At 35.8% G+C, this 27,840-nt stretch overlaps 3 protein-coding genes across 7 annotated transcripts; all 3 read left to right on the top strand.

Annotated features, from left to right (window-relative positions):
• Positions 1-769: 769 nt before the first annotated feature.
• LOC132045088 (ribonuclease TUDOR 1-like) lies at positions 770-12,614 on the top strand. Its single transcript, XM_059435612.1, has 17 exons — positions 770-944; positions 5,976-6,129; positions 6,237-6,311; positions 6,411-6,524; positions 6,609-6,710; positions 7,533-7,739; positions 7,838-8,053; positions 8,129-8,236; positions 8,993-9,163; positions 9,250-9,447; positions 9,536-9,889; positions 9,970-10,200; positions 10,282-10,470; positions 10,546-10,626; positions 10,758-10,952; positions 11,561-11,938; positions 12,212-12,614. Exons 2-17 carry the CDS (start codon positions 5,992-5,994, stop codon positions 12,398-12,400), a joined length of 2,946 nt encoding a protein of 981 aa, XP_059291595.1. The 5' UTR covers positions 770-944; positions 5,976-5,991; the 3' UTR covers positions 12,401-12,614.
• A 2,222-nt stretch (positions 12,615-14,836) lies between these two features.
• On the top strand, positions 14,837-17,983 carry LOC132045155 (inositol polyphosphate multikinase alpha). 2 transcript variants are annotated; one of them, XM_059435696.1, is made up of 2 exons: positions 14,837-14,988; positions 16,838-17,983. In XM_059435696.1, exon 2 carries the CDS (start codon positions 16,895-16,897, stop codon positions 17,807-17,809), a length of 915 nt encoding a protein of 304 aa, XP_059291679.1. In that variant the 5' UTR covers positions 14,837-14,988; positions 16,838-16,894; the 3' UTR covers positions 17,810-17,983. The 2 variants fall into 2 exon arrangements, with proteins under 2 accessions (XP_059291679.1, XP_059291680.1); XM_059435697.1 differs by lacking the exon at positions 14,837-14,988 and adding an exon at positions 15,475-15,947.
• A 138-nt stretch (positions 17,984-18,121) lies between these two features.
• LOC132045154 (uncharacterized) lies at positions 18,122-27,118 on the top strand. 4 transcript variants are annotated; one of them, XR_009412353.1, is made up of 13 exons: positions 18,122-18,829; positions 19,153-19,287; positions 19,608-19,731; positions 19,865-20,004; positions 20,187-20,331; positions 21,062-21,240; positions 23,092-23,332; positions 23,698-23,781; positions 23,936-24,081; positions 24,498-24,605; positions 24,953-25,041; positions 25,412-25,961; positions 26,736-27,118. XR_009412353.1 is itself a non-coding variant. In XM_059435694.1 (12 exons), exons 1-12 carry the CDS (start codon positions 18,761-18,763, stop codon positions 25,905-25,907), a joined length of 1,956 nt encoding a protein of 651 aa, XP_059291677.1. In that variant the 5' UTR covers positions 18,122-18,760; the 3' UTR covers positions 25,908-26,721. The 4 variants fall into 4 exon arrangements, 2 of the variants coding, with proteins under 2 accessions (XP_059291677.1, XP_059291678.1); XR_009412352.1 differs by having other exon boundaries at positions 26,731-27,118; XM_059435694.1 differs by lacking the exon at positions 26,736-27,118 and having other exon boundaries at positions 25,412-26,721.
• The last annotated feature ends 722 nt before the right edge of the window (positions 27,119-27,840 follow it).

Raw genomic sequence — 27,840 nt, 5'->3', positions numbered from 1 at the left:
GAAATATGGTTGATTTAATTTGACTTACTATTTAAAAAGGAAAATAATTATGTTCCAAAAATATAGCCTATTTTTTCTCTCAGATTTTTTTTAAAAAAAATATGTTCCAAAAATAGAGCCTAAATTTACTCTAACATGTTTTGTATTTACGTATTTCGTATATTTACCGTATTTAAAAAAATCACGCGGATCTGTTAAAATATTTTTTGCTTATTCTGAATTGTAAATCTTGACTTGTAAAAATTTAGTTAGAAACATTAAAAAGGTAGTTATTTGTGTAAGTTTTACCATAAAATTTTGATTTGATTAGGCCGGCCTTCAACTTTTAAGTTTTGTCTTTGACAAATTTACCCCACAAATGAGGCGAAAAGGTAAGAAATATGGGGGCGAAAAAGTGTCCACAGTTCGCTGCTGACTTGGCAAAAGTAACGTATCTAAGAGTGACATTGCAGGAGCCTAAAGGCAGAATATTCGTACGTGGCACTCCGTCGTCGTCATAACTACGGAAAATCCGCCTGTCCTAATCTGGTCCAAGTACAGTCACTTCTTTTCTTTTCTTGATTGGGTTAAAAAGTCAGTAACTAACCTTCTTTTATTTAACCAAATCAGAAAACCCGAGGATAGTTTTTTTTTTTTTTTTTTCTTAAACAACCATACAATAGTCAAACCAATATGGCATTTTAAGTAATTTTACCCAAAAAAGAGGTGGATCTTTTTTTATCACTTCCTCTCTTGTATGCCCCGCTCACCTATAAATATTGTCCCTCTGCAATTAGGATTTTTATCTAAAATAAAATTCTCTCCGATCTGATCCGCCGTCAACTTTAATAAATTCAATTCTACATTGATTTGTTAGCTGATTTGCTTTTTTAGATCTGTTACGTTGCTTTGCTTTCTCTCTTTCCTTCCGTCTACAATCGATCCATTCAGCGCTGATCATTCAGGTAATTAATTGTTATATCGTGTTGTATATTTCATTAACGCTCTCATTGTGTTTCTGTATCAAATCAACTTAATTTTATAATTGAATGTATCGCTGATGCAAACCTTTAGATTTTTCGTTAGTTTTTATGTGATGCTTTTGTTTTACATAAGTTATGAATTCAAATCGCTGGTTTGAAGATTGGATTTTCTCTTTGTATGTGTTTGGGTTGTATTTGTTGGATATATGTCCTAGATGTTTAATTGGTTAGAATTTATGTAGTACTTAGCAATTCTATAAGGCTGTTAAATAACTCTGCTTTTTGATGGAAAAGTGAAAAATTAAGTGTCGATTTCATGATTTGGTGGTATGCATGCACAAGTATACGATAAAGTGGCTGACGAATTTGGATAAGTGTGTATTAAAGGCGAGAGGCAAGGCGAGGCGAGGCGATGGAGTATTACCTTTTTCCGGCGAGACGACCAGTTACAAAAAGGCAAGATGAGGTGACGAGGGGAGAAAGAGCCTGAATTAAAACATAAAAGAGGAATAGGCTTGAGCTATCGCGTCTCAATGATCTAGTGTACATTAAGTACAATTGAACATTGTAGTGTTGTTATCATGCTAGCGATACCATTGATCCAATTCAGTTGGATAATATTGATGAAGCAAATGAATGATTAGTTGGATGCCCTGAAGATCAAGAAGATGAGCTAGTATGTAAGGGACGTGATCTCATTGGGGTATTGTTTTTAGGGAGGTTGGAGTTGCGGAGAATATCTATGGTCTTAGGGGGAGTTCTTCAAGTTCAAGATCACATAACAAGGGCAAAGGAGTTGCTACTACACGTTCAAGTCGGTCCTTAGTAAATGAAGACTCCGAGGAGGAAGAAGATGAGGAGCAATATACTGTTGAGAATCTTGGAACTCAAGAACTTGAAAATCTTGAAGAAGAATTAGAATAGACTTTTATTATTGCTTGTCTTATGAATTATTGAGCCATTCAAGTTCTAGACTTTTAATATCTACCATCTACTTTTAATTTTTGAATTGAAATATTTGCTAATACGTTATTGCTATCGAGATTTTGATTATTTATATATGCAATTAAATATTTTAATTTTTTGGTATTAATTGGCGCCTAACTTCAAAAAGGCGAGTGCCTTGCCTCTCGCCTCCCAAAAAAGGCGAGGCAGATCCTTGTCTCCCTTTTGTCGCCGTGCACCTTCCAAAACACTGATGTTGCTTTACACATATCAGCATGCGTGGTTGGTCAGCATGTGTGGGTGGTCAGCATGCGTGCCTCTTCAGCATGACCCTTCTCACACTATGCAACCCTCCTACATCTATTAGTAGCTCATTATGGTTTCATCGTTACACATCAAGAAAAAGAATAGCTTAGTAAAACACACCTACTGTACGTGTAATTATAGTATAAAGTGGCCTTATGAAACTGGCTCTCTTTCAACTGCAATTCACAGTTATTTCCATCGAGTAACGCGAGAACGAACACAGTGTAAAGGAAAGAAAGCAGTTTCAAAGACTTACGCTCAAGATATTCAAGAAAATGGTATGAGGATTCGTGTATGTTTTCTTGATTAAAGTAATATTATTTGATGTTTTTACCCGAAGTTTGGGACCTTGTTGAGTTACGAAAAGATTGCAAACAAGTGGGGTGTAAGTTGGTCTTTAAGACCAAACACAACTGAAATGACAACATTAATCGTCATAAGGCCAGACTTGTTGCCAAAGATTTCACTCAGAAGGATGCACTGTTCATAAAAAGACTTTCAATGTTCTCTAGAAAAGATCACCAAAAATTATAATGGCTTAAGTGGTTCATTATGACTTAGAGCTATTTTGGGTGGATGTGAAAACTGCCTTTCTGATTGGGAGTTTAGAAGAAGAAGCTTATATGGATCCACCAGAGAGTTTTGGCATTAAAGGAAAGGAACACATGGTGTACAAACTTAAACAAGCTTCTCGACAAAGGTTTCTTAAGTTTAGCTTCAGTTTAACGAAGCTATTATTATATTTGGATTTAAGAAAATCACTGTTGATCGGTGTATTTATCAGAAGGTCAGTGAAAGTAAGTTTATAATGTTAATCTTGTATGTTGATGACTTATTATGGTAGTTATGTACGTTGATGACTTCTTGCTTGCTACTAATGATCTTGGTAGATGCATGACATCAAGAAATTTCTCCCTAACAACTTTGAAATGAAAGTTATAAGAGAGGCATCCTATGTGATCGAATAGAAATACCTCAGGATAGATCATAACGATTGTTGGGGTGTCTCAACAACATACCCAGTGTAATCCCACACGTGGTGTCTGGGGAGGGCAGAGTGTACGCAGACCTTACCCCTACCTCGAAGAGGTAGAGAGGCTCTTTTCAAAAGACCCCAAGCTCAAGTGCAAAGAATCAAAGTAGTTATGATCAAAGGCAATAGAGTTGTGAAGAAAACTTGGCAATTAATAATGAAAGCATTACATGGCATACAAAAAAAGAACGACGACAACGAAATATTGGGATATCCAAAACACAAATGAACAACAGATAATAACAGATATCCAAAGCAAGAAACTGCATCAATAGGCTAGTACTATGACAGACACGGTGCTCCAGACTACCACCAAGCTTGGTCCCACCGAGAAGCGATACAACGTTCAATTGGGGTGTATGAAAAATCCAATGTTAATAAAGTGTTAGAGAGATTTAGAATGAAAAACTGCTCATCAAGGCTCGTTCCAATTCAGAAAGAGATAAGTTTAGTCTCATGCATCGTTCAAAGAACGATTTGGAATGAAAGCTAATGAAAGATATTTCTTATGCATCTATTGTTGGGAACTTAATGTATGCCGACATATGTACGAGGCCAAACATCAATTTGATGTTGGGATGTTGCGCATATATCAAAGTAAACCAGGAATGAACCACTGCAAAGTTGCAAAGTAAGTATTAAGATACTTACAAGGAAAGAAAAATTATATGTTCACTTATAAAACATCAAATCATCTTGATGTGGGTGAATATTTAGATCTAGATTATGCTGGTTGTGGATACGATAAAATCCACATCTGGTTATTTATTCCTGTTAGATGGAGGAGCAGGAGCAATATCACAGAAGAGTATGAAGCAGTCTGTTATTGTTGCATCCACGATGAAAGCTGAGTTTGTGGCATGGTTTGAGGCTACTGTCAGGCTAATTGGTTGCGGAACTTTATTTCAGGACTTGGGCTAGTCGACAATATGTCAGGCCGCTTAAAGTTTATTGTGATAATTTCAAAACTGTTTTCTTCTAGAAAAAACGTTAAGTATTTGAAGGGTGCTACTGCCAGGCATATGGAATTGAAATACGTTGCAGTTAAAAAAGAAGTCCAGAAACATAAAGTGTCAATTGAACATATTAGCACCAAACTTATAATTGATGATCCTTTGACGAAAAGATTACTTCCTAAAATGTTTGTAGAACATGTTGAAAAAGTGGGCACTATTGATAGCAATGAGTTACTTTATTATATTTATACAATTGGTACTTTGAGCTCATTTATGTAAATATTTATGTTATTACATGTTTTCCCTTGTATAGCTAATGCTGAGAATGATGATGACATGCGCTGGCTTACATAAGGATATTTTAAGCATTATTGTTGGACCAAAGACATATTCCCTATTTATAGTTTGTGTTAAGTAACTGACTAGTATTGTAGTACAGGGAGGGGACTATGTCAAATAAAGTGACGTACAACTGCCATGACCGTATTCATTCGTTAGTTAATAACGACTAATAGAACCAATATAAATTTTTACCCACTTGTGCACTTAATGTCAGAGAATTTATTAAAACATTTAGTGAATTAGGTCACGTGCGCTATGTGGGAGAATGCATGATATATCCCTCACGTGTTTTTATTTACCAGTTTCCAAAAAAAAAAAAAAAAAAAATCTCCCACGTGTTTAAGTTGGTTTTAATAAATGAAAGAGCTAATTAAAGTATATTGGGTAGAACTTATGAGGTAATTTTATAAGGCAATTAAATAATCCCCACTTTGATGGAAAGTGAAAAATTAACTGTCTATTTCATGATTAGGTGGTATCCGTGCACAAGTTTACGATAAGGTGGCTGATGAATTTGGACAAGTGTCTAGGAACATGACACGGGTCACGCTTGTGCAATCCTCCTACATTTATAAGTAGCTCATTAGGGCTTCTTTATTACACATCATGAAAAGAGTAACTTTCATACACGCCTACTCTATTTGTAATTGGAGTATAAAGTGGCCTTAAGAAACTGGTTCTCCCTCAACTGCAATTCTTAGTTATTTTCATCAAGTAACATGAGAAACAAAACGGTGCAAAGGAGAGAAAGAAATTTCTCTTAAACTAGAAACTGCAAGGACTTTCGCTCAACATATTCAAGATTACGTTTTCTTGATTAAAGTAATATTATTATTATTACTATTAATTTTTTTTTTTTTTTTTTTTGAAAATCATTATGTTCTATGATCCTTCAATCATGTCTTTTGAATTAGATTGTTTGTGTTTCAAGATTACAACCGAAAGAAAATCCTAACAAAATTCACATTGATATGATCTAGTCGGGAATATTTTAGTTATGTCTGGGAGGATTTTTCTAGCGTGTCGGCTTTGACATTCCTCTGAATTGTATTATGTTTATTTAATTAGTTTTACAGTATGTTGGTTATGCATCATATTTTATTTCCAGTTGTGTTATTTAGGCTGAGATATTGGTCGTTATTTTTATTTAGCTATTACAATAGCTTTACCTTTGCAGAGATCTATAACAAAATTCGTGTTAAGATTTTGATACCTTTACTTCGTCCATGTAAGATACTAAGATCTCATCATTCTACTAATATCTATAGTTATTAGGCCTTACTCATATAAAGGTTTTGTCTTGAATAGTGTGGCTGTGGCTTCTTTGTTTCTGCATGTCTACCTGGATGATGAGATCTCTTTGTTTGGTGAGAGCAGTATGACTCTTGTCCTCCATTAAATTTTCTTCCTAACTTGGATTGCTTTTCTCAGGCATTTAGCAGTTGAAATGGCATCAACAGGATGGTTGAAGGGAAGAGTGAAAGCCGTTCCCTCTGGGGACAGTTTGGTGATAATGGGTAGTTCCAAGGCTGAAATTCCCCCTGAAAAATCTATTACCTTAGCATCTCTAATGGCTCCACGATTGGTATGACATGCACTAATAGCCCTTACCTTTTTTATGATCTATATCTTCAAAGTGCTCCTATATCTGTATCGCTTTTTTCATTGCTCATTCTAGCTTTCCACTTTTAGGCACGTCGTGGTGGAGTGGATGAGCCATTTGCATGGCAAAGCAGAGACTTCTTGAGGAAGCTTTGCATCGGAAAGGTGTCCTTGCGTTGATCATTCTAACTTGTATATATTTATATATTGCTTCTCTTTTTTAGTAGTATAAGATTGAAATTCGTCCTTTTTTTCTTTCTTTAGGAGGTCACTTTCAAGGTGGAATACACTGTACCTCACATAGGGCGAGAATATGGCACTGTCTTTCTTGGTGACAAGAATGTTTCCATGCTAGTTGTTGCTGCAGGCTGGGCCAGGGTTGGTGAATTTGGTGTTAATTTCTCTCAGCTGGCTTGTTTCCCATTATATCTAGTTTGAAATGATTAATTTTGATGGAACCAGGTCAGGGAGCAAAATCAACAGAAAGATGCTAACCCCTATTTAAAACCACTGCAAGATGCTGAAGAACAAGCCAAACAACAAGGTCTAGGTTGTTGGACTAGGGTACGCTTCTCATTGTCTCTGATGTGTTTTTGTTATTGGACAAATATTGTGAACTTTACCTTTTTACTTGATCAAGAACAGATATTGTTAACTTCAGAGCAATATCTTTCGAAGCTTTATGATATTTTCTGTGGACTGGAACATTAAGAAGTCGTTTAACTCTCCTTTTTTGGTGCCTATGTATTCTTATATTTGCGTTCCATTTTGATGTTCAAGTCTTTCTTTCTAGCCTTTCATTTTCCAGATGTTATTGAGAATATTTGTTTTTCGATTTTGTGCTCTGCTTCTGTCTGCAATACACCTTGTGCTACGAGATTTTTATCTAGAATGTGTTGAGCTTTGATGGCTAGCACTTTAGGTTAAGTGCTGAGACCGTGGATGCTATCCAGATTATCCTGTTATATTTTCTCTTGTTTCTCTTTTTTTGGTGTAAGAAGAGTATACTAGAGAGTATGGATCAGTATATGGAATTTTTGGATTCACTTGGAAATATGAAACTAGAATCTTTGCAAGGGCTGTGTCTGTTTTGGATGTACCTATCAACCTTTTTGGTTTTATTAATAAAACTTTTACCTTATAAAAAGAAACTCTTTTTCTTGTTATTCTTTCAAGTAGAAAGGCCACTAGATCTAATCTAAACTGTACTGCTCTTTTGTGGGTAGTTCCTCTCGCTGTGGTTTGTGTTGGCTGGTGGATCTTTTGCACAGTATCTTTGCCTTTTATTTCAGTTTTTCATATATAGTGAAATTTCAAGCTTGATATTTTTGTCTTATTTTTCTATTTTTTCGTGCGTAGTAATTCCTGGCATACTGCTGTTTTCAGGCACCTGGTGCTTCTGAGGCGTCTATTAGGGATCTACCTCCATCTGCAATTGGTGATGCTAGTAACTTTGATGCAATGGGCCTATTGGAGCAAAGTAAAGGTAAGCTTATTGAAGCATTTGTTGAGCAGGTTCGTGATGGAAGTACACTGCGGGTGTACTTGCTTCCAAACTTCCAGTTCATCCAAGTGTTCGTTGCTGGAATACAGGTCAATGCAATACACGTTAAATTTTCTCTACGACCAGCTCTTGTTACTTTACCAGTTACTTTACCAGTTCGTTTACTCTTTTATTTCAATATAAACAGGCACCAACTATGGGAAGAAGAGCACCATCGGAAACTATTATTAATGCTAGTATTACCTCCGATGAACCAAATGGAGAATTAACTACTGAACCTCGTGCAACTCCGACATCAGCGCAGAGGCTGGCATCTTCAGCAGCATCTGTAACAGAAGTTGCTCCTGATCCATATGGCAGAGAAGCAAAGCATTTTACTGAAACTCGTGTCTTAAATAGAGATGTGAGTTTCTATCTGTTAGCTCTTAATGATTTTTGTTTCCTGTTTATTCTTTTTCTAATGTAATTTAACATACAGGTTCGAATTGTCCTGGAGGGTGTTGACAAGTATAGCAATCTAATTGGCTCAGTGTACTACCCTGATGGAGAATCAGCAAAGGACCTGGGATTGGAGCTTATTGAAAATGTACGTGATATACATACTACTGCTGATACTTTAGAACGTCTGTTTTAATTATTTCTGTGTCTAATAAGAAACTGATTTTTTTAAAACACTTTGTCTTTTTATGATTGGTTTCTCCAAGAAATGGGAAACTGTCATATGCTTAGATGGACCTTTCTTGTTGGTTGTCTCTTGTAAAGATTATTTATTTACTGATAGATTTTCTCTAATTCTGAAGGCTCTGCTTTTTTGTTTCGATGTGCTTTGATTTGTTCAGTTACGCTGTTAGTCCTCTTATTTTGCTGGTCATTAACAGTACAGAAGCAGTCTTTAGTATTATGCATCTGTGTGCAGTATGTACCTGTTTCCTAACGTAGTCTTTATTACCTTTACATACACACTGTGCTTCTTATCAAAGTCTTTATATTACATTTAGATTGAGTGTGGGCATTATCTCTCTCTTATTTTTTACCATCCCTTGGTTTCTTTATGTGGATTAGCAAGGGATCCTCTTTCACCAAAATGTATTAACTTTTAGATTAAGTGTGGGCATTATCTCTCTCTTATTTTCTACCATCCCTTGGTTTCTTTATGTGGATTAGCAAGGGATCCTGTTTCACCTAAATGTTTAACTTTCTCTTGCCGTAACTTTCTTTATGACGGTGATTAGCTAGTTCCTCCTAATTCTAGAAAAGAAATGCATAATTGTTTTCCAGTTTTAGAACGTTTAAGATCTTTCTTATCTAAAGTTTATGCGCCCTCCCCTTTCCTTTGGCATAGGGTTATGCTAAATATGTTGACTGGAGTGCAAACATGCTTGAAGTTGAAGCCAAGAAGAAGCTGAAAACTGCCGAGCTTGAGGCCAAGAAGACACGCTTAAGAATCTGGACGAACTATGTAGCCCCAGCAACAAATTCCAAGGCTATTCATGACCAAAATTTCACAGGAAAGGTAGCTACGAGTCAAAGCGCTGTTCAAGTTTTTCTTAATCTATCTCTCTCTCTCTCTTCAAATGTTTTGTTCTTGACTTTTCTTAGGTGGTTGAGGTTGTCAGTGGAGATTGTCTTGTTATAGCTGATGATTCTCTGCCATTTGGAGATCCATCAGCAGAACGAAGAGTCAATCTTTCAAGTATTAGGACTCCTAAAATGGGGAATCCTCGTAGAGAAGAAAAGCCTGCTCCCTACGCTCGTGAAGCAAAGGAATTTTTGAGAAACCGCCTTATCGGAAGACAGGTATTGCTGTCTTTTCTGATATCTCTTTTCCTGATTTCAGAGGTACAGAATCAGAAGGAGATGATTGACTAAGCTTATATCCTTTCAGGTGCATGTTTCAATGGAGTACTCTCGGAAGGTCAGCATGGCAGATGGACCTGCTGCTCCCGCCAGTGGAGCAGATTCAAGGGTGATGGATTTTGGAACTGTATTCCTAGCATCCAAGGACGGGGATGATGCATCACCCACTCCATCTGCTGCAGGCAACCAGTTGCCTGGAGTGAATATTGCTGAGCTTTTGCTTGCCCGCGGTTTTGCAACTGTTGTTAGACATCGTGATTTTGAAGAACGTTCAAACTATTATGATGCCCTTCTCTCAGCAGAATCACGTGCTACTTCTGGGAAAAAGGGCATCCATTCTCCTAAAGAACCTCCGGTGATGCATGTAACAGACTTGCTAACGGTTAGTGTCCTCGTCACTGATTGTCTCTTTTTATGTGGCGCTAAGGAGGAAATATCTAACCGTTTCTGTTTTACTTGCAGGCATCGTCAAAGAAAGCTAGAGACTTTCTGCCTTTCTTGCAGCGTAACAGGAGGATGTCTGCTGTAGTAGAATATGTCCTCAGTGGTCATAGATTCAAACTGTTCATTCCCAAGGAGACTTGCAGCATTGCTTTCTCTATTTCTGGAGTGAGATGCCCAGGTCGTAATGAACCCTACTCGGAGGAAGCCATTGCCTTGATGAGGCGGAAGATAATGCAGAGGGATGTCGAGGTAACATTTTTTCTTTCTAACATTTGTAATGTGCTACATTTTGAATTTCTCTCTTATTTCTTTCCTATTGCCTCTACATAGATCGAGGTAGAAACAGTTGATAGAACCGGGACTTTCATTGGCACATTATGGGAATCGAGATCCAATGTGGCAGTGACACTACTGGAAGCTGGTTTAGCAAGGCTTCAAACTTCTTTTGGAGCTGATAGAATCCCAGAAGTTCACCTCCTCATGCAAGCTGAACAGGCTGCCAGAAGGCAGAAATTGAAGGCAAGAGCAAGATCTGTTATACTTATTAGTCACGAATTTGTTTTTTACTATTTATTAACAAGTATCTTGATATAGATATGGGAGAATTATGTTGAGGGAGAGGAAGTTGGCAATAATGGTGGAGCAGCTGAAAGGCGCCAAAAAGAAGAGGTGAAGGTAATGTAATTAGATCTAGTACTTCTCAGTTAATTATTGTTTATCATAATTTACCACCTGGATTCATTGTGAGTACTAGTTTTGTGTTATGATTGTTTGACTTCTATACTTTTACACGTTTATATTCTCAGGTCACAGTCACCGAAGTTTTGGGCGGGGGTAAATTTTATGTTCAGTTGGTTTCCGACCAAAAAGCCGCCGCCATTCAGAAGCAACTTGCTTCTCTGAGTCTTCAGGAGGCTCCTGTAATTGGTGCCTTTAATCCAAAGAAGGGTGATATTGTTCTTGCTCAATTCAGTGCTGATAATTCATGGAACCGAGCAATGGTAAGTGATCCAATAATCCTATTACTCTTACTTTATTTTATATATGTAGTTCCATTAGGCTTTGATTTAAACAGTTGTAGATTCGACTTGAATTAGTGAGTACCCTAACTTTGTGTATGCTATAACGTGAATGGAAATTACTAGTTTGGCTAGTTGTATGAAGTCAAACCGTTAAATCTTCAAAATTACGATTTGCTACTTTTCTTGTATCAAAGAAAGTTAGGATGTGTGCTTTTCCATCAATCAATTAAACCAATTGCTTAAACTATACTACTTTTTTTGTCATCTCATAAATTGTACTAGTTAATCGATTGTTTTTTTGGTACTACACATATATATATTAAAAGCAATCCCTGTTCATGCAATGTCCTAGCTCTTTAAATAGTTCATTACTTCGTCTTGCTGCTGCACTTGTCTCGTGAATTGAACTTCGTTCGTAGTTGTCCCCTAAGCCCTTTTTCTTTAGCCAATATTGCATATCATTGTTTGGTCATTACTGTAGGTTAAAGAAGTTCCATTTCTGGAAGGATATAGTTGGTTTTATTATTATATTTTTGCTTGTCACATCATATTCTTTTTTCTGATTTTCCCCCTTCAAAATATGTAAGATTGTCAATGCCCCTCGCGGTGCTGTGGAATCTTCCAAAGACAAGTTTGAAGTTTTCTACGTTGATTATGGAAACCAAGAAATTGTTTCTTACAGTCAGTTGCGTCCTCTTGATGCATCTGCTTCCTCCAGTCCCGGTCTTGCTCAGCTCTGCAGTCTTGCTCATGTTAAAGTTCCTGGGCTAGAAGGTGATTATGGTCAGGAGGCAGCTTACCGCCTAAGTGAGCTTCTTCTAAGTGGGCCAAAGGAGTTTAGAGCTGTTATCGAGGAAAAAGACACTTCAGGTGGAAAAGTTAAAGGTCAAGGAACAGGGACAGTCTTTTTGGTGACTTTGGTTGATCCTGAAAGTGACGTCAGCATAAATGCCACCTTGCTCAAGGTTCGAAACTATAGCCACTTTTATAGTATTAATTATGACTCAACATTATTTTATTCATTTCTATTACTTTTGGATTCTGCGAGCTTTTCAATAGCCACTAGGTCTTTTGTTCACTACCCCCTACAGTATCATTTGAAGCGCGTCTTGCATATGGCTGTTCAAATTCCATTTAGCTAGATTATCTTTTATCTGGTAGAGTTGGGTTCTGAAAAGACCTAGTGCTTCCATTCTCCTCTGCCTCCTACTTTAACAAGGGACCTTTAAAATTTTCAGGAAGGACTTGCGAGGATGGAGAAAAGGAAGAGGTGGGAGCCCAAGGACAAGCAACAGGCTCTGGATGAATTGGAGAAGTATCAAACAGAAGCACGTCAAAAGAGACTTGCAATGTGGGAGTACGGAGATGTTGAATCAGATGATGAGGATTCTGCTATCCCTGCTAGGAAAGCTGCTGGGAAGCGGTGAATGCTGCAACGGGGTTAACTGGTGGCAATTGCCAATTTGGATGGGTGCCTTTTCAGGCTAAGGACCTCCAATTATACAAACAAGACAATTGCTGTCTAAGGAAATAGAGAGGTTAAAGTTTGAGTTAGATTTATTGTGGTGTTCACATGTAACTTTAGGAGAAAAAGACTTCAGGAGGTGAGAGAAATTCGTTCTCTCTTTTTTAGATTTTTTTTTTTTTTTTAAAAAAAAAAATTAATTTATACGACTCTGAATAATCGGGCCTCCTTTGTCGTTCCATCGGGGATGTGATAAATTTTATGTCAAAACTGTGAGGCAATATTTATTCTGCCCGGTCTTTTGCTTTCTATTTGGGCAAATCTGCCGCCCACCTTCCCCCCACCAACTAATCTTTTTGCCTAGCATCTTGATGGCTGATGCACATATGCCAAGCAGTCAAAACACATTTTCTAAAGCAGCTATGCAACATTCGGAATCATGTTTTTAAGAAAACAAGCAATCAATGTTATTTTAGATCTCCACTTGCCCTGTATCTGAAAAAGCGCATAACTAATTGGTTTATCTGATTTCCTTATCCCCCTGTCGAACACCTCCGATCTATGCAAAATATGCTTGAATCCTTTTTAAAATTTATGACTCGGTTAAAGTCAAAGGTCAACCGTTGAACAACAGGTTTCAAATTGATAAACCCTATATGCTTTTGCATTAGCATTATCCAGTGAGTTCAAATATGTAATTAATTTTCCAATCGGAGTCTTAAAGTCAACTAAGTTTGGAGCTAAGGGTTCAATCCCATAATTCTCAAGTTCAAATCCTTCAAATCAACACCAATTCAAAGTATAATATCATCATATAAGCCAAATTACTTCTTTCTTACGTATTGATTCTCGCATCTCAAAAAGTAGTAAAAATCACACACAAAAAAAAAAAAAGGAACAAAACATAAGTTATCTTGAATAGAAATTACTAATTGCTCAAGGTTTTGAGGTTATTGAGAAATTCACTCCTTTTCCATTGCAGCAGAATTACAGGAACAAATAAGGGCGGTTCCAACATTTTTTTTCAAGCCAACAATAATGACAAAGCAAAGCTTGGTGTTTTCCTTTGTATTTAGGGCAAAGGTGCAATATCTTTTAGCCCTTCAACTTTGTGATTTAAGCGAGATATCATAGTTAAAAAAGTAATGCGTATATATTCCTGAATTCATAATGGCAGATGCAAATATACACTGTATTATTTTTGAAAAATCATTTAGCTTATCTTTTAATTAAGAAATAGGTAGACTGATTTTTTAAAGTCACGTGACATTTTTTAAATTGAAAACAAGCTAAATGATTTTAAAAAAAATTCTGTCAACGAAAGTGTATATTTGCACCAGTTTTGTAACGGTAGGGGTATATATGCACAACTTTTTTAACGAGGGGTATAGCTGCTCTAAATCACAAAGTTGAGGGGTATAATTGCACCTTTTTCCTTGTAATTATGATCCTCTTTGACCAGCTAGTAGCCGTTGCTACCTTGACTTAGAACCAAAATGTCTGTTTTACCAATGGGGTTGCTAAAACAATGGGGTTGCACTAGCAGCAGTTTAAATTATATATATTAATGTCTGTTTTACCAACAAAAAAAAAAAAAAAGACCCAAAATGTCATCAATTTCCACGAACGACTAAGAATGTTATGAACTAAATTTCTCTTAACGTGCCGGCCCTCGTTGAAGTCAAAATTAGTTTAATTTCTGTTAACAAAGCATTGGAAAAGGTCATCTTATTAGACTTCAATAAACAAACATCTTCTTGTAACATATTGGACTACCTCTTTATAAATTAATCATTCAACACCCCACGCTATCCATCGTATAAAATTATACTTTTATTATTTCATTTCATCATCCAACTCCTATTTATTTTCATATTTAGGTTAGGATGTCATTTTCATGAAATGTGGTGATCTCTTTTTACTCACAAGACATTAGTTTGCATTAAAGATTAATGAAAAATATATGGGGGTAACAATGATGAATTACATCTAGAATTATGACATCATCAGAAGAAAATAGTAATTCCAACTAACAAATTAAATATAAAAGGACATGCTTTTTTTTTTTTCTTTAGAAGAAAATAACAATTACGTATAATCTTTGAAATTTGCACCAAATAAATAAGTTATGGATTTTTGAAAAAGGCTCACTAGTTTTATACAAGGAATATACCTCATTTGAAAAGAAAAAAAAGAAACAGTTGGAGTTAGTTAAGATATTTTGGTTGTGAAATAATAAAAAAAGAAAGATCTTTTAGTTGACTTTATGGAAATATTAATAGTTAAGTACATCAGATTTTTTTTTTTAAAAAGACAAAAAGCCATGTAGGACCAGATTCTAATTTCACGTGATGCTGATTTTACTAGGGACCCAAAATAAAGTCTTTCTCCGATAAAGACACGTCTTTTTTGGAAAAAAAAACAAATTTTCATAGCATCAAATTTATCTCAATATACTGTATATTGCCTGTACCAAATTAGAATGCGATTCTTTATTTAAATAGAAAAATCTCATCAGACACGGAACGCAATCGCTGCTTTTTCCAATCTGTAAGTTGAGTTTTCATTCTGCTTTGTTTTTCTCTCGTGTTTCAATATTTTTTAATTGGTAAAATCTTGTTATTAATGCAGATCCTTGATGTTCCATTCAGTAAATAATTCCTGTCTTTATTAGATCCCTTTATTTTATAAGTACTAAAAAGGAAGTGGGATCGTGTTATTTATGTTTCTGGTTCACTCTTTGGTGATTTGTGTTGTCAAAACGTTAACCACTTTTGCCTATGACTAAATTGGGGATTTATTTTATTTTAATGACATATCTGCCATCTGGTTTATTGAGCATGTGTTTTGCGTATATGCCCAGAGAATTTAATGACTACTTTTTGACAGGGTTATTGAATGATCCTCTCTAATTTTTCCACCTAAGTTTCTTCACGTTACTCTTCTACCAACTTCTAACATTTTCTAGAACTCAAAAGCATGCACATACTTGTAAGATTCTGATTGTTATTAACCTCTTATTAGAATGACTAATAAGTATAGGTAGATCTCCGGTCACAGTTAGGGGTTCGGCCGATATTTGTGTTAAGAAATTCATTTAATATATATAAATAATCTATTCAGAACCTAATAAACAGAAAAGGTTGTGATCTAAATAGAACCCATAACTAAAGTGTCGGATCTACCTCTGATACAAAATGGGTTTAGGGTTCAGCTCATACAAGCAATGTAAACACAAATAAATTGAATTACTTTTAGATTAACTTTATAGCATCATTATGAGGAAATAGTAATGCCCATTAACACAATGTATAGGAAATCATTTTTTTTTTCTTGGTAATATTTCTTTTATTTCTAAGAAGTAAGAAACTTAGGAATGGTAGGTACTACCAACTTAAAGTTCTAGTCTAGGCATAGATAAGAGAGTGATGTGAAAAAAGCTAGTGAAAGAATTGGAAAGAAGTCATTTCCTTTTGACAGAAGAAGTGCTATAATAGTATCGTGATTTGGTAAATGCATTTTGGATTCATAGTTATATTTGTTCTAACAGAAGTTTTCGTCTCTTGATTCACATTCTACAATCTGCTAGATGTTTTTGAATCACATGTGCGATGTTTGTGGAAAAAAGAGTTGAATGATATCATATCTAGCTGGTGTCTTGAGGAAAATTATATGTACTCGATAGAGATATGTTGTTTTAAGTGGATATTTTTGAATTCATATCCATGAATTTTCTGTGGAGATAGTATGTGTTTTGCAAGCTTATAGTTACTTGGGGATCTTGCCTTGATGATGTGGTCATTATGTTCACTTACGGCTTGATTTGTAGTCCTCGGGCAAATTCTTTATCTACTTAGGGAAGGAAAATTGAAAGAATGGAGATCGATGTCAGGATTGTGTTTACTAGACATGTCTTCATTGTTAGTAATTGGCTTTGTATTTTTCTTATGAGAGTAGATCAATCTTAATCCGGTAAGGCAAATGCTTCCTAATATTGTCTTTGAGGAGACTACACATCATGTGTTCTGCTCATGCTATTGCATGGCTCTGAAAGTAGTCCTGTCTGAACAATGCTACTGCCTTTTGTTATATTGTAGGAGATGGAATGACAGATTTTATTATGGGGAAATTGGGTATTGGGACCTGTGAACAATAGAGGGATCAGCTATTTATATATTTCTTTATTTAATGGCGATCATGATGAGAGTTAATTCAAATGATGTAATATCCTGTAACACCTATACCAGAAATTGAAATTCAATCTACATGAATTTTTTATTGTTGCTACTTGCTAGTAAAGAAATCAACAAAGTCAAGATTCCCTTTTCTGTTTAGTCAGGCTGGGTTTTTTGTTTACCCTAAGGGCTGATTTTAACTGCAACTCATCTACAATACACAGGAAAGACGTCTGCATCAGAGACTTTGATTGCTATATTGTGCTTCACTTTCTGTGAGGATGCTGAATATCCCTCCCAACCAAGTTGCAGGACACCAAGGAGGCAAGGGGAAGCTTGGTCCCCTTGTGGATGAATCAGGACGTTTCTACAAGCCTCTCCAAGGCGATGAACGAGGGTCGAATGAGCTTAAATTCTACACATCATTCTCTTCCGACACTAGGATTCCAGAACACATCTCCAAATTCTTCCCTACCTTTCATGGCACTCAGCTCATAGAGGCATCCGATGGATCTGGCTTGAAACCCCATTTAGTTTTACAGGATCTCTCTGTTGGTCGAGTCAATCCATCAATTGTGGATATTAAAATTGGTTCAAGAACCTGGCCACCGGAAGCATCCGAGGAGTACATCCAGAAGTGTTTGAAAAAAGATAGAGAGACATCAAGCCTTCCGTTAGGATTCAGGTTATCAGGGATACAAATCTATGGAAACAAAGAATCAGGTTACTGGAAACCCGAAAGGACTACAATGCAGAACCTTCCTGCAGAGGAAGTCAAGTTAATCCTGAAAAAGTTTGTTTCTTCTAATACGTCGACTGGCATGTACTCGCCACCAGATTGTGCTTTTGCAGCAACTGTTTATGGCGGTTCTACTGGCATTTTATCTCAGTTACTAGAGCTGAAAGCGTGGTTCGAGGATCAAACCATGTACCATTTTTATTCTTGCTCAATTCTGATGACGTTTGAAAAAGGACTTGCATTGGAAGGACAGAATCCAGGTGGACAAATCAAGTTGATTGATTTTGCTCATGTTATTGAAGGAAGAGGTGTCATTGATCATAACTTCTTGGGGGGTCTCTGCTCTTTGATAAAGTTCATATCTGAAATTCTTACTGCTCCAAATGAGTACACAACAGAAGTTTCCTCAGACCCTGATCAAAAGAGCCTTATTTCCTCTGATAATGGTTTCAACTGATTCTGCTTCAAACCAAGTTGCGAATCACAACTTTTTTGTAGGAATTTTTATTCTGAAATTGCTGTTACCCCAATTGTTAATCTCTTCTGGACTCCTCATCACAATTAAACTTCTCTTTCAAGTATGATGTTCTATTTAATTTCATTTTAATATATAGTAATTTATTTTTTCAAAGCATCTCTGTACTAAATGAGTGGACTGGATTGCACCCAAGGGTGTGATCTTGTTGTCAATGAAGTAGGTTTCAACGGTGGCAAAATTGTCAGGCGATTTCTTTTCATGTGCTCAAGCATTGGTGGATAGAGTTATTCAATATCTATGTTGGCGGGACCTGTAGAATTTGTTGAAGTGCGTGGAGGCTGATCCGGATACTATGTTACAATTGGGTGGACATGATTATACTAAGAACTTTACTCCTTAAAGCTTCCTTTTCCAAATCTTCCTTCACGGTTCCAACACATACTGGTTCCTTTGATGCTTTCGCAGAATGGCCACATGAGGCCCATATGATTGTGAACGAAAATAAAATAACAATGAGAGACCTATATCCCCTGCCCAAGTAGCTCCTAATTCCGTCTCGTTAAAAAAATAATTTTATTCAGGGAAATCATTTAGTTGCATTTCAGTAAAAGCCGCAACTATTATTTTATCATTTCAAAAGAAAAAACCAAAAGCAATTATTCCAAAAAAAAAATTAAAAAAAAAATCTCTCAGATCCTAGCCAAATATGCACTTTGCCCTTTAAAAAACACAATTAGAGTAAAACTAAACAACTATTAAAACGTTTCTAAATCCAAAAGCCATTATTTTGGTCACTTAACTAATAAAGGATGGGGTCACTTTTAACGGTACAAGTCAAAAACCGAATCCCAAGGAAGGCTGATGAAAGGTTAGGCGCCAAAACCAGTTTATAAATAAGCGAGTACTGGAGGAAAAAACATGTAACGTAAAATGGTGATGCTTTGCTTCGTCTTGGATCTACGGAGCTTATCACCTCCATTGCTTCGCGACTTGAAGCAGGTGAATATATACACATTGTTACGCATATACAATTTCTATACCGCAATTCAATCTCTTGATTGATTTTTTGACTTGCTTGCGTTATCTATTTTTTCACCATCTTCCAATTTCACTTGAAATCGCATACTTATCTTTGTACAATTTCGCGCTTTGAAGCAGGTGCTTTATAGCCTCATGCATTTACGCGTGAACAATTCTATACGGCAATTAATCAATCTGTTGAATTATTTGAGTTTACAAAGCATTGCATTGTCTAATTTTTTTCATGATTATCGTTAATTTCACTTCGAATCGCATACTTATCATGTTCTCTTCTCTACCAGTCGATGTTACAGCTCGCAAATTTCTACGCGATATCGTCTTCAACTAATAGTACAGGCAGTTCGAGATTGAAACCCTTGCTTGATAGCATTGGACTTTGCTATGTGTTCAAAAATCGGATCTCACGCATTGATGAAGTAAATATAATATCTCTTCTATATATTGAGCTCGAAATTTTAAATGCTTAGGTTCGTGTATTCATTTGTAGACTGTAATGCGTATCACTACTGTGTTTACCTGATAACAAAACCTCTACTCGATCGCATTGAACTGTGCTATGTGTTGAAAAATCGAATTTCACGTACCGATGAAGTAAATATAGTAACTCTTTTCTATTTTAGCACCAATTTGTATATGCTTATGTCATTTTTAGTATGAAATGCGAATTACTACTATGTTTACCTGACTAAACTTGTAAAAAGTACTCCTGTAAACTGATAACTGGTGTTATACACAGCTTAAGGTAGCTTATAGTCCACGAGGGAACTTCAATCTCCGCGATTTCCATCATGCTGTGAATAATTTGCCTTTGGATGCCTTTTTACCTGATTTCAACGGTTCTGGAGCTCTTTGTTGTAGCGGTAAATCTTACGTGCTTTTTATAGGCTTCTATAATGTAAATGTATTCAAGTTGCTGTGCTGCTACATGCGCACACTTAATTTGATATGGTCGCTCTTGTTACAATTAGTGTGGGCACCGTTTGGCACTTGCAGATTTGAAACTTTGCAGTATCCTAAATGGCAAAGTTTTGTACTCATGGGGAGGTCATAGTAAAGATATTACGAGAAAGGTGGTTTTGATTAGTTCCTCCATATTTGAAACCATGGACTCTGCTACCAAAAAGGCTCTCGCGGTGAGGCATCTACTCGCTGCATTCCTATCATTATCCCTTCTACTTTTGTTCTCCAGCCTTCGCGGTCATGATTAAATATATTAGTTGTTCAGTTTTACTACTAAATTTAGAAGGATAATGAACAAATGGTAATGTTTTGCCTATGTCCAAAAAAAAGTCTAAACCTCTTGAATTGCTGACAGGATGCAGCAGATAACTGTGTTTCGGTAGAGTTTGTTTTTCTGGAGCAAAATTCAAGTCATCTTGTTGATACTCCTGGAAGTATTAACAAATTCCTGAAACAGATTGGTGATCTCGAGAACTGCTCATTTCAAAACTATATTCCAGGTTAAGGAAACTACTTAATCTTTCTGTATAGGAGTATTTAAGATGATACTTTTAAAACATATTTGTTCACTGAGTGTTTAGGTTAAATATAATAAATTGTTCAAATATGTTTTAAAATTTGGTTTTCCTCATCTTGATCTTGTTGAGGGTAAATATAATAAATTGTTTAATTGAGAAAGGCCTATCTTTATTGGTTTCTATAGCAGATTCATAGAATCGATTTTGTACCCTTAGTTACCATAGAGATCATTTTGTTCCGATCCTTTCAGTCAGTAGGAAGTTGGCTTCCAGATAAGATTTCGGAAATGCCTATTCTGTTCTTCTGGTTGTAGGTTGTAACATTTACAATTATAAGACATAAAATTGTCACTGATTCAAATTACTCAACAGTGATAATGATTTTAATGACCATGTATTTCTAAAATGAAACTATGATAAGTTGTCCTTTTTCATCTGTGGTTCGTCATGTTCTTTCTTATGTCTTTGGATCCTTGTTAACGTAATGATAATGGCAGCTAAAACATTTACTTGCTTGAGTATTCAAAGAGGTTAAATTTTCCTTGGATTATGAAGGCAAATATCCTTGACTGGTTTTAATAGAATTTGAATCATAAAGGTTAAATCTCCTTCATTTAGTTCAATGGATGAGTACATCTTGGCCCTAACATCTTTGTATAATTCCCTGGAAAATCAAGTTTTCTCTTGATATTTATAACGAATAGATCTGCAGATGCACATGCTTTGTCTGGCTTGGTAAAGAAATGGTTTCAGGAACTGAAGGAGGACTTGGAAGAACAATTGGAGGCTCGTTTTGTCTTTAAGAGCAATCTTTTAGGCTCAATAAACCAGATATCCTGCAACTTGTGCACCTCTTTCAACCAGATAATCGATGAATTCGTTCCTTGTAAGGTATAAATAAAGTTCATTACGATATTATGCAAAACAATTGGTTTATTTCAAGAATGTTTCCTTATTTTAAAGGTGAAAGTCTTGATGAGCGGGATGATAAGAACTGTTGGTTATAGATTCTTCAGTAAAATCGTTGTGTTCTCACTGTTTAGGGTTTTTCCTACTGTTAAGTTACATTCTTTAACTGATTGGTAATTGGCCTTCAAGTTTTGGATTTGTTTTATGATGTATTTAAACTACTTACGTGTTGTGTGATGGCCTGATGAGTTGGTTAGCAAACATGTGATAATTTAAATTCTATGATTTTAACCATGGGATATTATCTTAATTTCTCTGAGTAAGTTTAAGTTGGTTAGCAAACATGTGATAATTTAAATTCTATGATTTTAACCATGAGATATTATATTAATTTCTCAGAGTAAGTTTACGATTTATCTCTCTGAGTAAGCTTAAAATTTTGCGTGATGATATACCTTTTATTAGTATAATTGCACTCCCATATTAGTTTCTTGAACCAATCTCTAATAGTAAATCTTTGATTGACAAAAATCCCTTATGCCTGTCTAGAAGTGTGTCACACTAATAACTAATTTTGGTCTTCCCTTTAGTTTTCATATCACTTGTGGATCTCATATTTGAGTGGGAAGTCACGCAAAACCTTGCAAAATCATTGAAGTACTTGTTGCTTTTGCAATTGTAGAAAAGTAGTTCCCTTATTATACTATAACATAGTGCTGAAAGCTCACATAGATCGTATGTTCTTGCCCTATAGGAAATATTAACAAACTTCAGAGCTTACATTAACTTTTTAGTGCTAGTCTTTAGAATGGAAAAAACATTAAAATCAATTAACGGAAGATAGAATATGCAACAGATTATTTGGTCAAACCTAGAAAGTGGATGAATTATTGAAAAGGAACACCATCAAGTACGGTCCTCCGTGTTTGATATGATCTTCATTTAGTCTTCCTATCCAAAGAGCCATCCTCATCTGCACAAAGTATTTTCTTTCTTGACTTCTCTGTAATAACAAATTGTTACCGTTATAACAACTATTTCCATTTATGTTGTCTTCCCCACAAATGGCAGAATCCTTTTACTTTCTTTTAGTCCGACGGCATTGTTAATTTTCTGATCATGCTTAATTGTAGATATTTGTCTTATGTTTTTCAAATTCCAAGGCTTAATAGTTAAATCCTTTACACTTGTTGATATACCTAAGAAAAGTTAGATTTGAAATAAAAAATCAGTTTTTCAATTCATTTCTGTCTTTATATCAGATTAATCTCAAATATCTGAAAATCCTTCTAAAACCCAAATGTCTCTATCCAGACAGGCTCCCCTGTAGAATTTCAAATATGTTCCAAGGATACTATATTGGAAGAATGCAGTGTTAAATTATCCAATTTGTTTATTAGGAAGTTCAGAAATGTTCAAGCAGAATCGTTTTGGCAGTGCCAATCTGTATTATGGGCATTGCGGCTGAGAACTTGTTTGGGATACGAAGCATATTGCTGAAATTTATCTTTATTAGAGAAGCTTCTCTTAGAAGGCATCTTCTATCCTAAGAAGCTACACATAATGTTTGTTGGTGCTTCTGAAGCTGCCATAAATCTGACCATCCGAGCATGTTGATATGTGAATTCAGTTTATTTGGTTGCAATAAAATACACATCTTTGCAAATTGTTATAAGATAGGTTACTGTGAATGTTATTGATATGCCTACCATTAATTGCATCAGTAACCCATTTTTACTTCCGCTGGGTTTGCAGGAGTATACATTGTTTACTTTCTTGTAGTTAGCGGTAAGTGTCATGTGAAATTTCTTAGATTTGTCACTCCTTTGACAGTCATGCAGGTGTCATGGCATTCCATTTGACAACTCAAAAATGATTCGGACCAATATCTCTTCTTGTTCCGTAACCGGCATTGAGCTTGGAGCACTGGATTTGGTTGATAGCTCTGTGAAGATAGGAGAACATACAGTCCTCTATATGCCCTCTTTCCAATGTTGCCAGGACATTCAGAAAGTTTGTTTACCAATTAACTTCAATGTTATTGAGAGAACTTACTTGAGCTCACTTGATGAAGGTAAGTTTGAATGAAACTAAAAAGCATTCTGTTGTAATGTTTGCATCCTAAAAATTAAAGAATACAAGATATGCCATTTCCTAGATGATAATATATGATTCATCTAGTTTATGATTTTGATGCCAATGTTTAGAATTTATATTGTTAATGTCTAGTCCCAGTTGAAAATATATTCGTTATGAGAATTCAAAGACCTAACGAAGACAAAACTTATATTGATACCCTATCTTTGCACTAATTACTTCACTTGGAGATTCTGATGATGCACATGATTAATCAGTTTGGCACCTAATTCGAACATGCATTTTTACCTTTTTCTGATCATTGGTGATCGACACTCAATATATGCTTTTGTTTCTTGTCAGGGGTTATTTTAGGTGCTTCCTACATTGTTACCCCAGCCTTCTCTGAGTTGGATGATACTGACAAATCAGAGCTAAATGTTAAACGTAAGCAGAATGCCTACCGTTATTCTTGCCATGCATTTCCATATATACTGCATAAACTTGCCGAGCTTATAAACTTTTATGTTACACAGTCGCTGAGATTAAACTGTAAATACTCTTGATGAAGAGATCACGATCTGGCTTTGTGATTTGGCAGTTTTTCAAGTGCTGTGTGGTGTACTGCATTCCCTTGACCAGGGTTTGGTTTGCTCATCAAATTGTAACGTAGAAACTGCAAAGCAAACTTCCTTCCTGTGCTATTATATTCTTTTACCTTCAGAGAAAGGAGTGATGATTCTCAGAGTAAGTATGTAGTCCCTCCAACATCTGAACCTTTATTTTCCTGCTAAAAAGAAGTCAACAGCATCTGTTTCCCTTCCGTTTCTCTTCATTTTGATCAAGCATTAGTGCTTTCTTTCCTTCTCATATTTTTTTAAAATATTCATGTGACAGATAATCCTTACTAAGTTTAACTAGCACTATGCCACCAATGAGAACGTGCAATTAGTCACTGTTGTTGCGTTGTTGTTGTTTCCTTTAACGTCTTTATGTTTTCTGGTTGGTACCCCAGTCCAATGTGTCACCACATTATAACCTGCGATGAGAAAATTCTATTGTTCCAACGATCTCTGATTTATTCTTGTCTTATTATGTCCAGTTATCCTACAATATGTTTCTCTACTCTTTATTATGTAATGTCACTGCACAATTATTTGCAGAGGCTTGCTGGATCAGAGGAAGTCTTGCCTGTCCCTGACATCACTAATATTGCTTGCATCCGAGTCAATGAGGATATTGAAAATTCTCTGCAAGCCTCTTTGCTTAAGGTCTGTTTCATTAGGGAACTTCTATTTCTATGCTTTTAGTTGATTCTTCCAAACCTCTTTGTTCCTTACTGGGAGCAATGCCAAGTTAGATGCATTAATGAGATCGAAGATGAAGCAGCATCCATTTATAAATACATCAAGCGCCAATAACTGGATCTCATTTTATTTTTCTGAAGGATTTGCTGTTTCACATTCCCATCATTAATAATAACGTAGCTCTATCCCTAATCTATTTGCACTTTGCTAGATATAAAGAAAGGGCTGAGCTGTGTTTCCTTGGTGCATAGAGGAAAGTCAATTTGGTACTTCTCCAGATTAAGTTGATACTCTTTATTATTATATTCCAGATTGAATTAAGAAATTATGATCCAGTTCAGCACGACAGGGGCTTTCATCAAAGACTAAACTTGCTTGTCAAAGAGAGCCTACAATTTGGGTAACCTTTGTTCTCTTCTGTAGAGTTCTTTCTTCATCTGCATGCTGTAAAATATATTTCACCAATTAGCCATATGAGATCTATGCATTAGTTGTTTCTTGAAATTCATTCGTTTTCTTCTTCCGCTAAGGACCTGAAAGGTTTGCTGGTGATCTATCTGGAAACTGCACTAAGTTGCTGAGGTGAACTGTTGATTACTCCACAATATCCATTTAAGTGCCCCTTAGGTTAAGATATATGTTCTAGGAGCTTGTGTACATGATGATCACGTGTACATCAGCATTATGTAGGCATTGAGTTTAATTACTTCTTTTCACTATTCTCATGGGCCCTGTCATGGACCTTCATCTCAAAAGTTTGGCTGTCTCAGGGCAATACCTGCTAAGGCTAAAGAACTGGTTACAGCATCAAACACAGCCCTGCAAGACCCTATGCTAGAAGATTTATCAGTACAAGCCAACAATGTGGAGGTTATAGAAGACAATGTGTTGGATAGCAAATTGACTGATGGTAAAACTAGTGCTAAAATTACAGAAGAATGGGAACAGCTGGTTGTATCTGAGATGCCAAAGATGTCTTCTCCCACTTGTATCTCCAAGCCGAAGTTGGATAAGAAGGTTTTATCTCACCCACAAAGTACTGTGAAACTTGATGACAAAACTTCACGAATCCTTGAAAGGCTGGAGATACCAAAGCAGCTAAAAAGAAAAGCAGCTTCCCCTACATTGTCAGTTTCCCAAACAGTGTCAAGCTCTTCAGTAAAGAAGCCTTTGATCCCCTTTGGACCCAGCAATACTAACAGTCAGGCAATTGTTTCGAGCCAGCCCATAAAGCCCAACTTTCAGAGGCTAAAGAAGAAAAGATAACTAGGAAAATCCTTTTCAAGCAGAAAGCTTTCAGAATGCAGAGAGGTCCATGAGGTCCGCCTTCTGATTCGATGTTGTTTTGGTATCTCTATTTTCTAGCATGCCGTCTTTCATAAGATAACTAATCACGTGCATAAGATGTTCTATATTGTACCTCAATCTTAACGTTCTTGAACTATTAATGATTCTGGAGGGTCATGATTACCACCATACCTTGTGATATGCCTTTCAAATTTTGAAATGAAGAGCTTTGAAATTTTTACTCTACAATTTAGCCAAGATTAAGGAACTTGTCAGGAGAAATATCCTTGTAGCTTAAGCTTTGACTGTTGACGGTGAATCATTATAAAGAAAGAACTTGTCCGGGGTAAATGAACTGGAAACACATATCTCAGAAACGACAAGTTCAATTACTGTAGTTAAATGCGATGCATTCTTGCATTATTACATTTTGAAAGATGGATGTATCAAACCATAGTTCTAAATTCAAGAAGGGTGATGCTTCATCGTTCACCTAATATTCAGGACGGAGATCAGATGGATACTCTTCGGGAGACTAGAAAGACTTGTTAGTGAGTTCTTTATTTGTCTTTTTTTTAACTTCATGAAGAGTGAGGCATTATGTTCTCAAATATAAGGTGGAATGAGGACCTTTAGCTCGTTTGTGGATTTCCACCATATTCTTCACTCTTTTTTCCTTTTTCTTCATTTTTGGCCAGTGTTGTTCCTTTTCCTGGTGCTTAAAAATTGCTTTTCGCTCATGCTCTGTACCTGATGATCCATCAAACAAATAAATAATCCGTTCTTGAGTTTTGCTCATCAGTGCAGGAAATACTTGGTGGGGTTGTAGAAACATCTCATCCATCTCAAGTCCTTCGAAATTATAAATTTTCCTTTTCTGCATTTGTGCGTAGGACCAAACCGGTTCTGTGTGAGAGTTAACATCAGCCTGCCTGTATCCCATCATTTAGTTTCTAGATTGTGGGACGTCAAAAGACGAAGTAATCCATGATTTGAAGTTAATTAGTAGATGGAGTACCACTATAATCACTAGTGTATCTTTGTGCTAGTGGCCGGGTTTAGTGAAAGTATATACTTTTTGAACTTCTTTAGCCATCAATATAGGGGCCAACTTGAAGCACTCAATGTCACTTAGTTCCATCTGTCCCATGACCAATTACGTTTTCGTATATGATTAAGGGATATTGAATCCAATTTATGTGAGAATCTTAATCTCAACTACAATGCCATTCATATCCAATTTTGTCTGAATATCCACAAGTCCCTCGTTATAAGTCCTTTTTTATTCTCCGGGCACTACGTTTATGTGAAAAATTTTGTGGTTTTCTTTCCTTCAGCCAAAAGCCATTAGAAGAAGCTGCTCGTTTTTTTGTTTTTTTTTTCCTTCTATATTTTTAAGTGTTATTTTATCTAAATTTTAAGTTAAGTATTAAATAAATATAGATTGTACACATTTAAATGTAGAGAAAACTAGGAATTTTAATAATTTAGCATTCAAATTTAAATATACTATCTTAAAAATCATATTATAGTTAAATTTAGACATCTTAGTCTTAAAACGAAAACAAACACGCATGTACATCCTGCCGAATATAGTTGAATCCGATTTTACCCGCAATGCTTCAATATTTTTAAGGAAGCAATTACCAACACATAATTGGCTACTGTTTATAGAAAAGTTCTATATGCTACAAATATTAAAATTATTAGTGTAATTAATTACGTATCGATGGTGTAAAAACATTTTTAGTATCATGTTTCTTAAAAGGTAATTGCAGTAATTTTTGTTATTATCTTCCTCGTAATTGTTGTCATACTCATATTATTATTGTTCTCGTCATTACCTTCTAATTTTGTGTTCCGTATCAATATATTGTAGTTGGAATAATGATCAACATATGAGGTATTGTTT

Source organism: Lycium ferocissimum, unplaced genomic scaffold (assembly GCF_029784015.1).
Source record: "Lycium ferocissimum isolate CSIRO_LF1 unplaced genomic scaffold, AGI_CSIRO_Lferr_CH_V1 ctg60, whole genome shotgun sequence".
In the NCBI taxonomy this organism is placed as follows: Eukaryota; Viridiplantae; Streptophyta; class Magnoliopsida; order Solanales; family Solanaceae; genus Lycium; species Lycium ferocissimum.
This window is presented reverse-complemented; position numbering and strand designations above follow the sequence as displayed.

Bases quoted from the DNA above. Each gene is read 5' to 3' on its own strand.
- LOC132045155 (XM_059435696.1), top strand. From the start codon at position 16,895: ATGCTGAATATCCCTCCCAACCAAGTTGCAGGACACCAAGGAGGCAAG.
- LOC132045088 (XM_059435612.1), top strand. From the start codon at position 5,992: ATGGCATCAACAGGATGGTTGAAGGGAAGAGTGAAAGCCGTTCCCTCT. The intron at 10,201-10,281 runs GTAACATTTTTT...GCCTCTACATAG, and splicing joins TAATGCAGAGGGATGTCGAG to ATCGAGGTAGAAACAGTTGA. The intron at 10,953-11,560 runs GTAAGTGATCCA...AAAATATGTAAG, and splicing joins ATTCATGGAACCGAGCAATG to ATTGTCAATGCCCCTCGCGG.
- LOC132045154 (XM_059435694.1), top strand. From the start codon at position 18,761: ATGGTGATGCTTTGCTTCGTCTTGGATCTACGGAGCTTATCACCTCCA. The intron at 20,332-21,061 runs GTTAAGGAAACT...ATAGATCTGCAG, and splicing joins ATTTCAAAACTATATTCCAG to ATGCACATGCTTTGTCTGGC. The intron at 25,042-25,411 runs GTAACCTTTGTT...TGGCTGTCTCAG, and splicing joins AAAGAGAGCCTACAATTTGG to GGCAATACCTGCTAAGGCTA.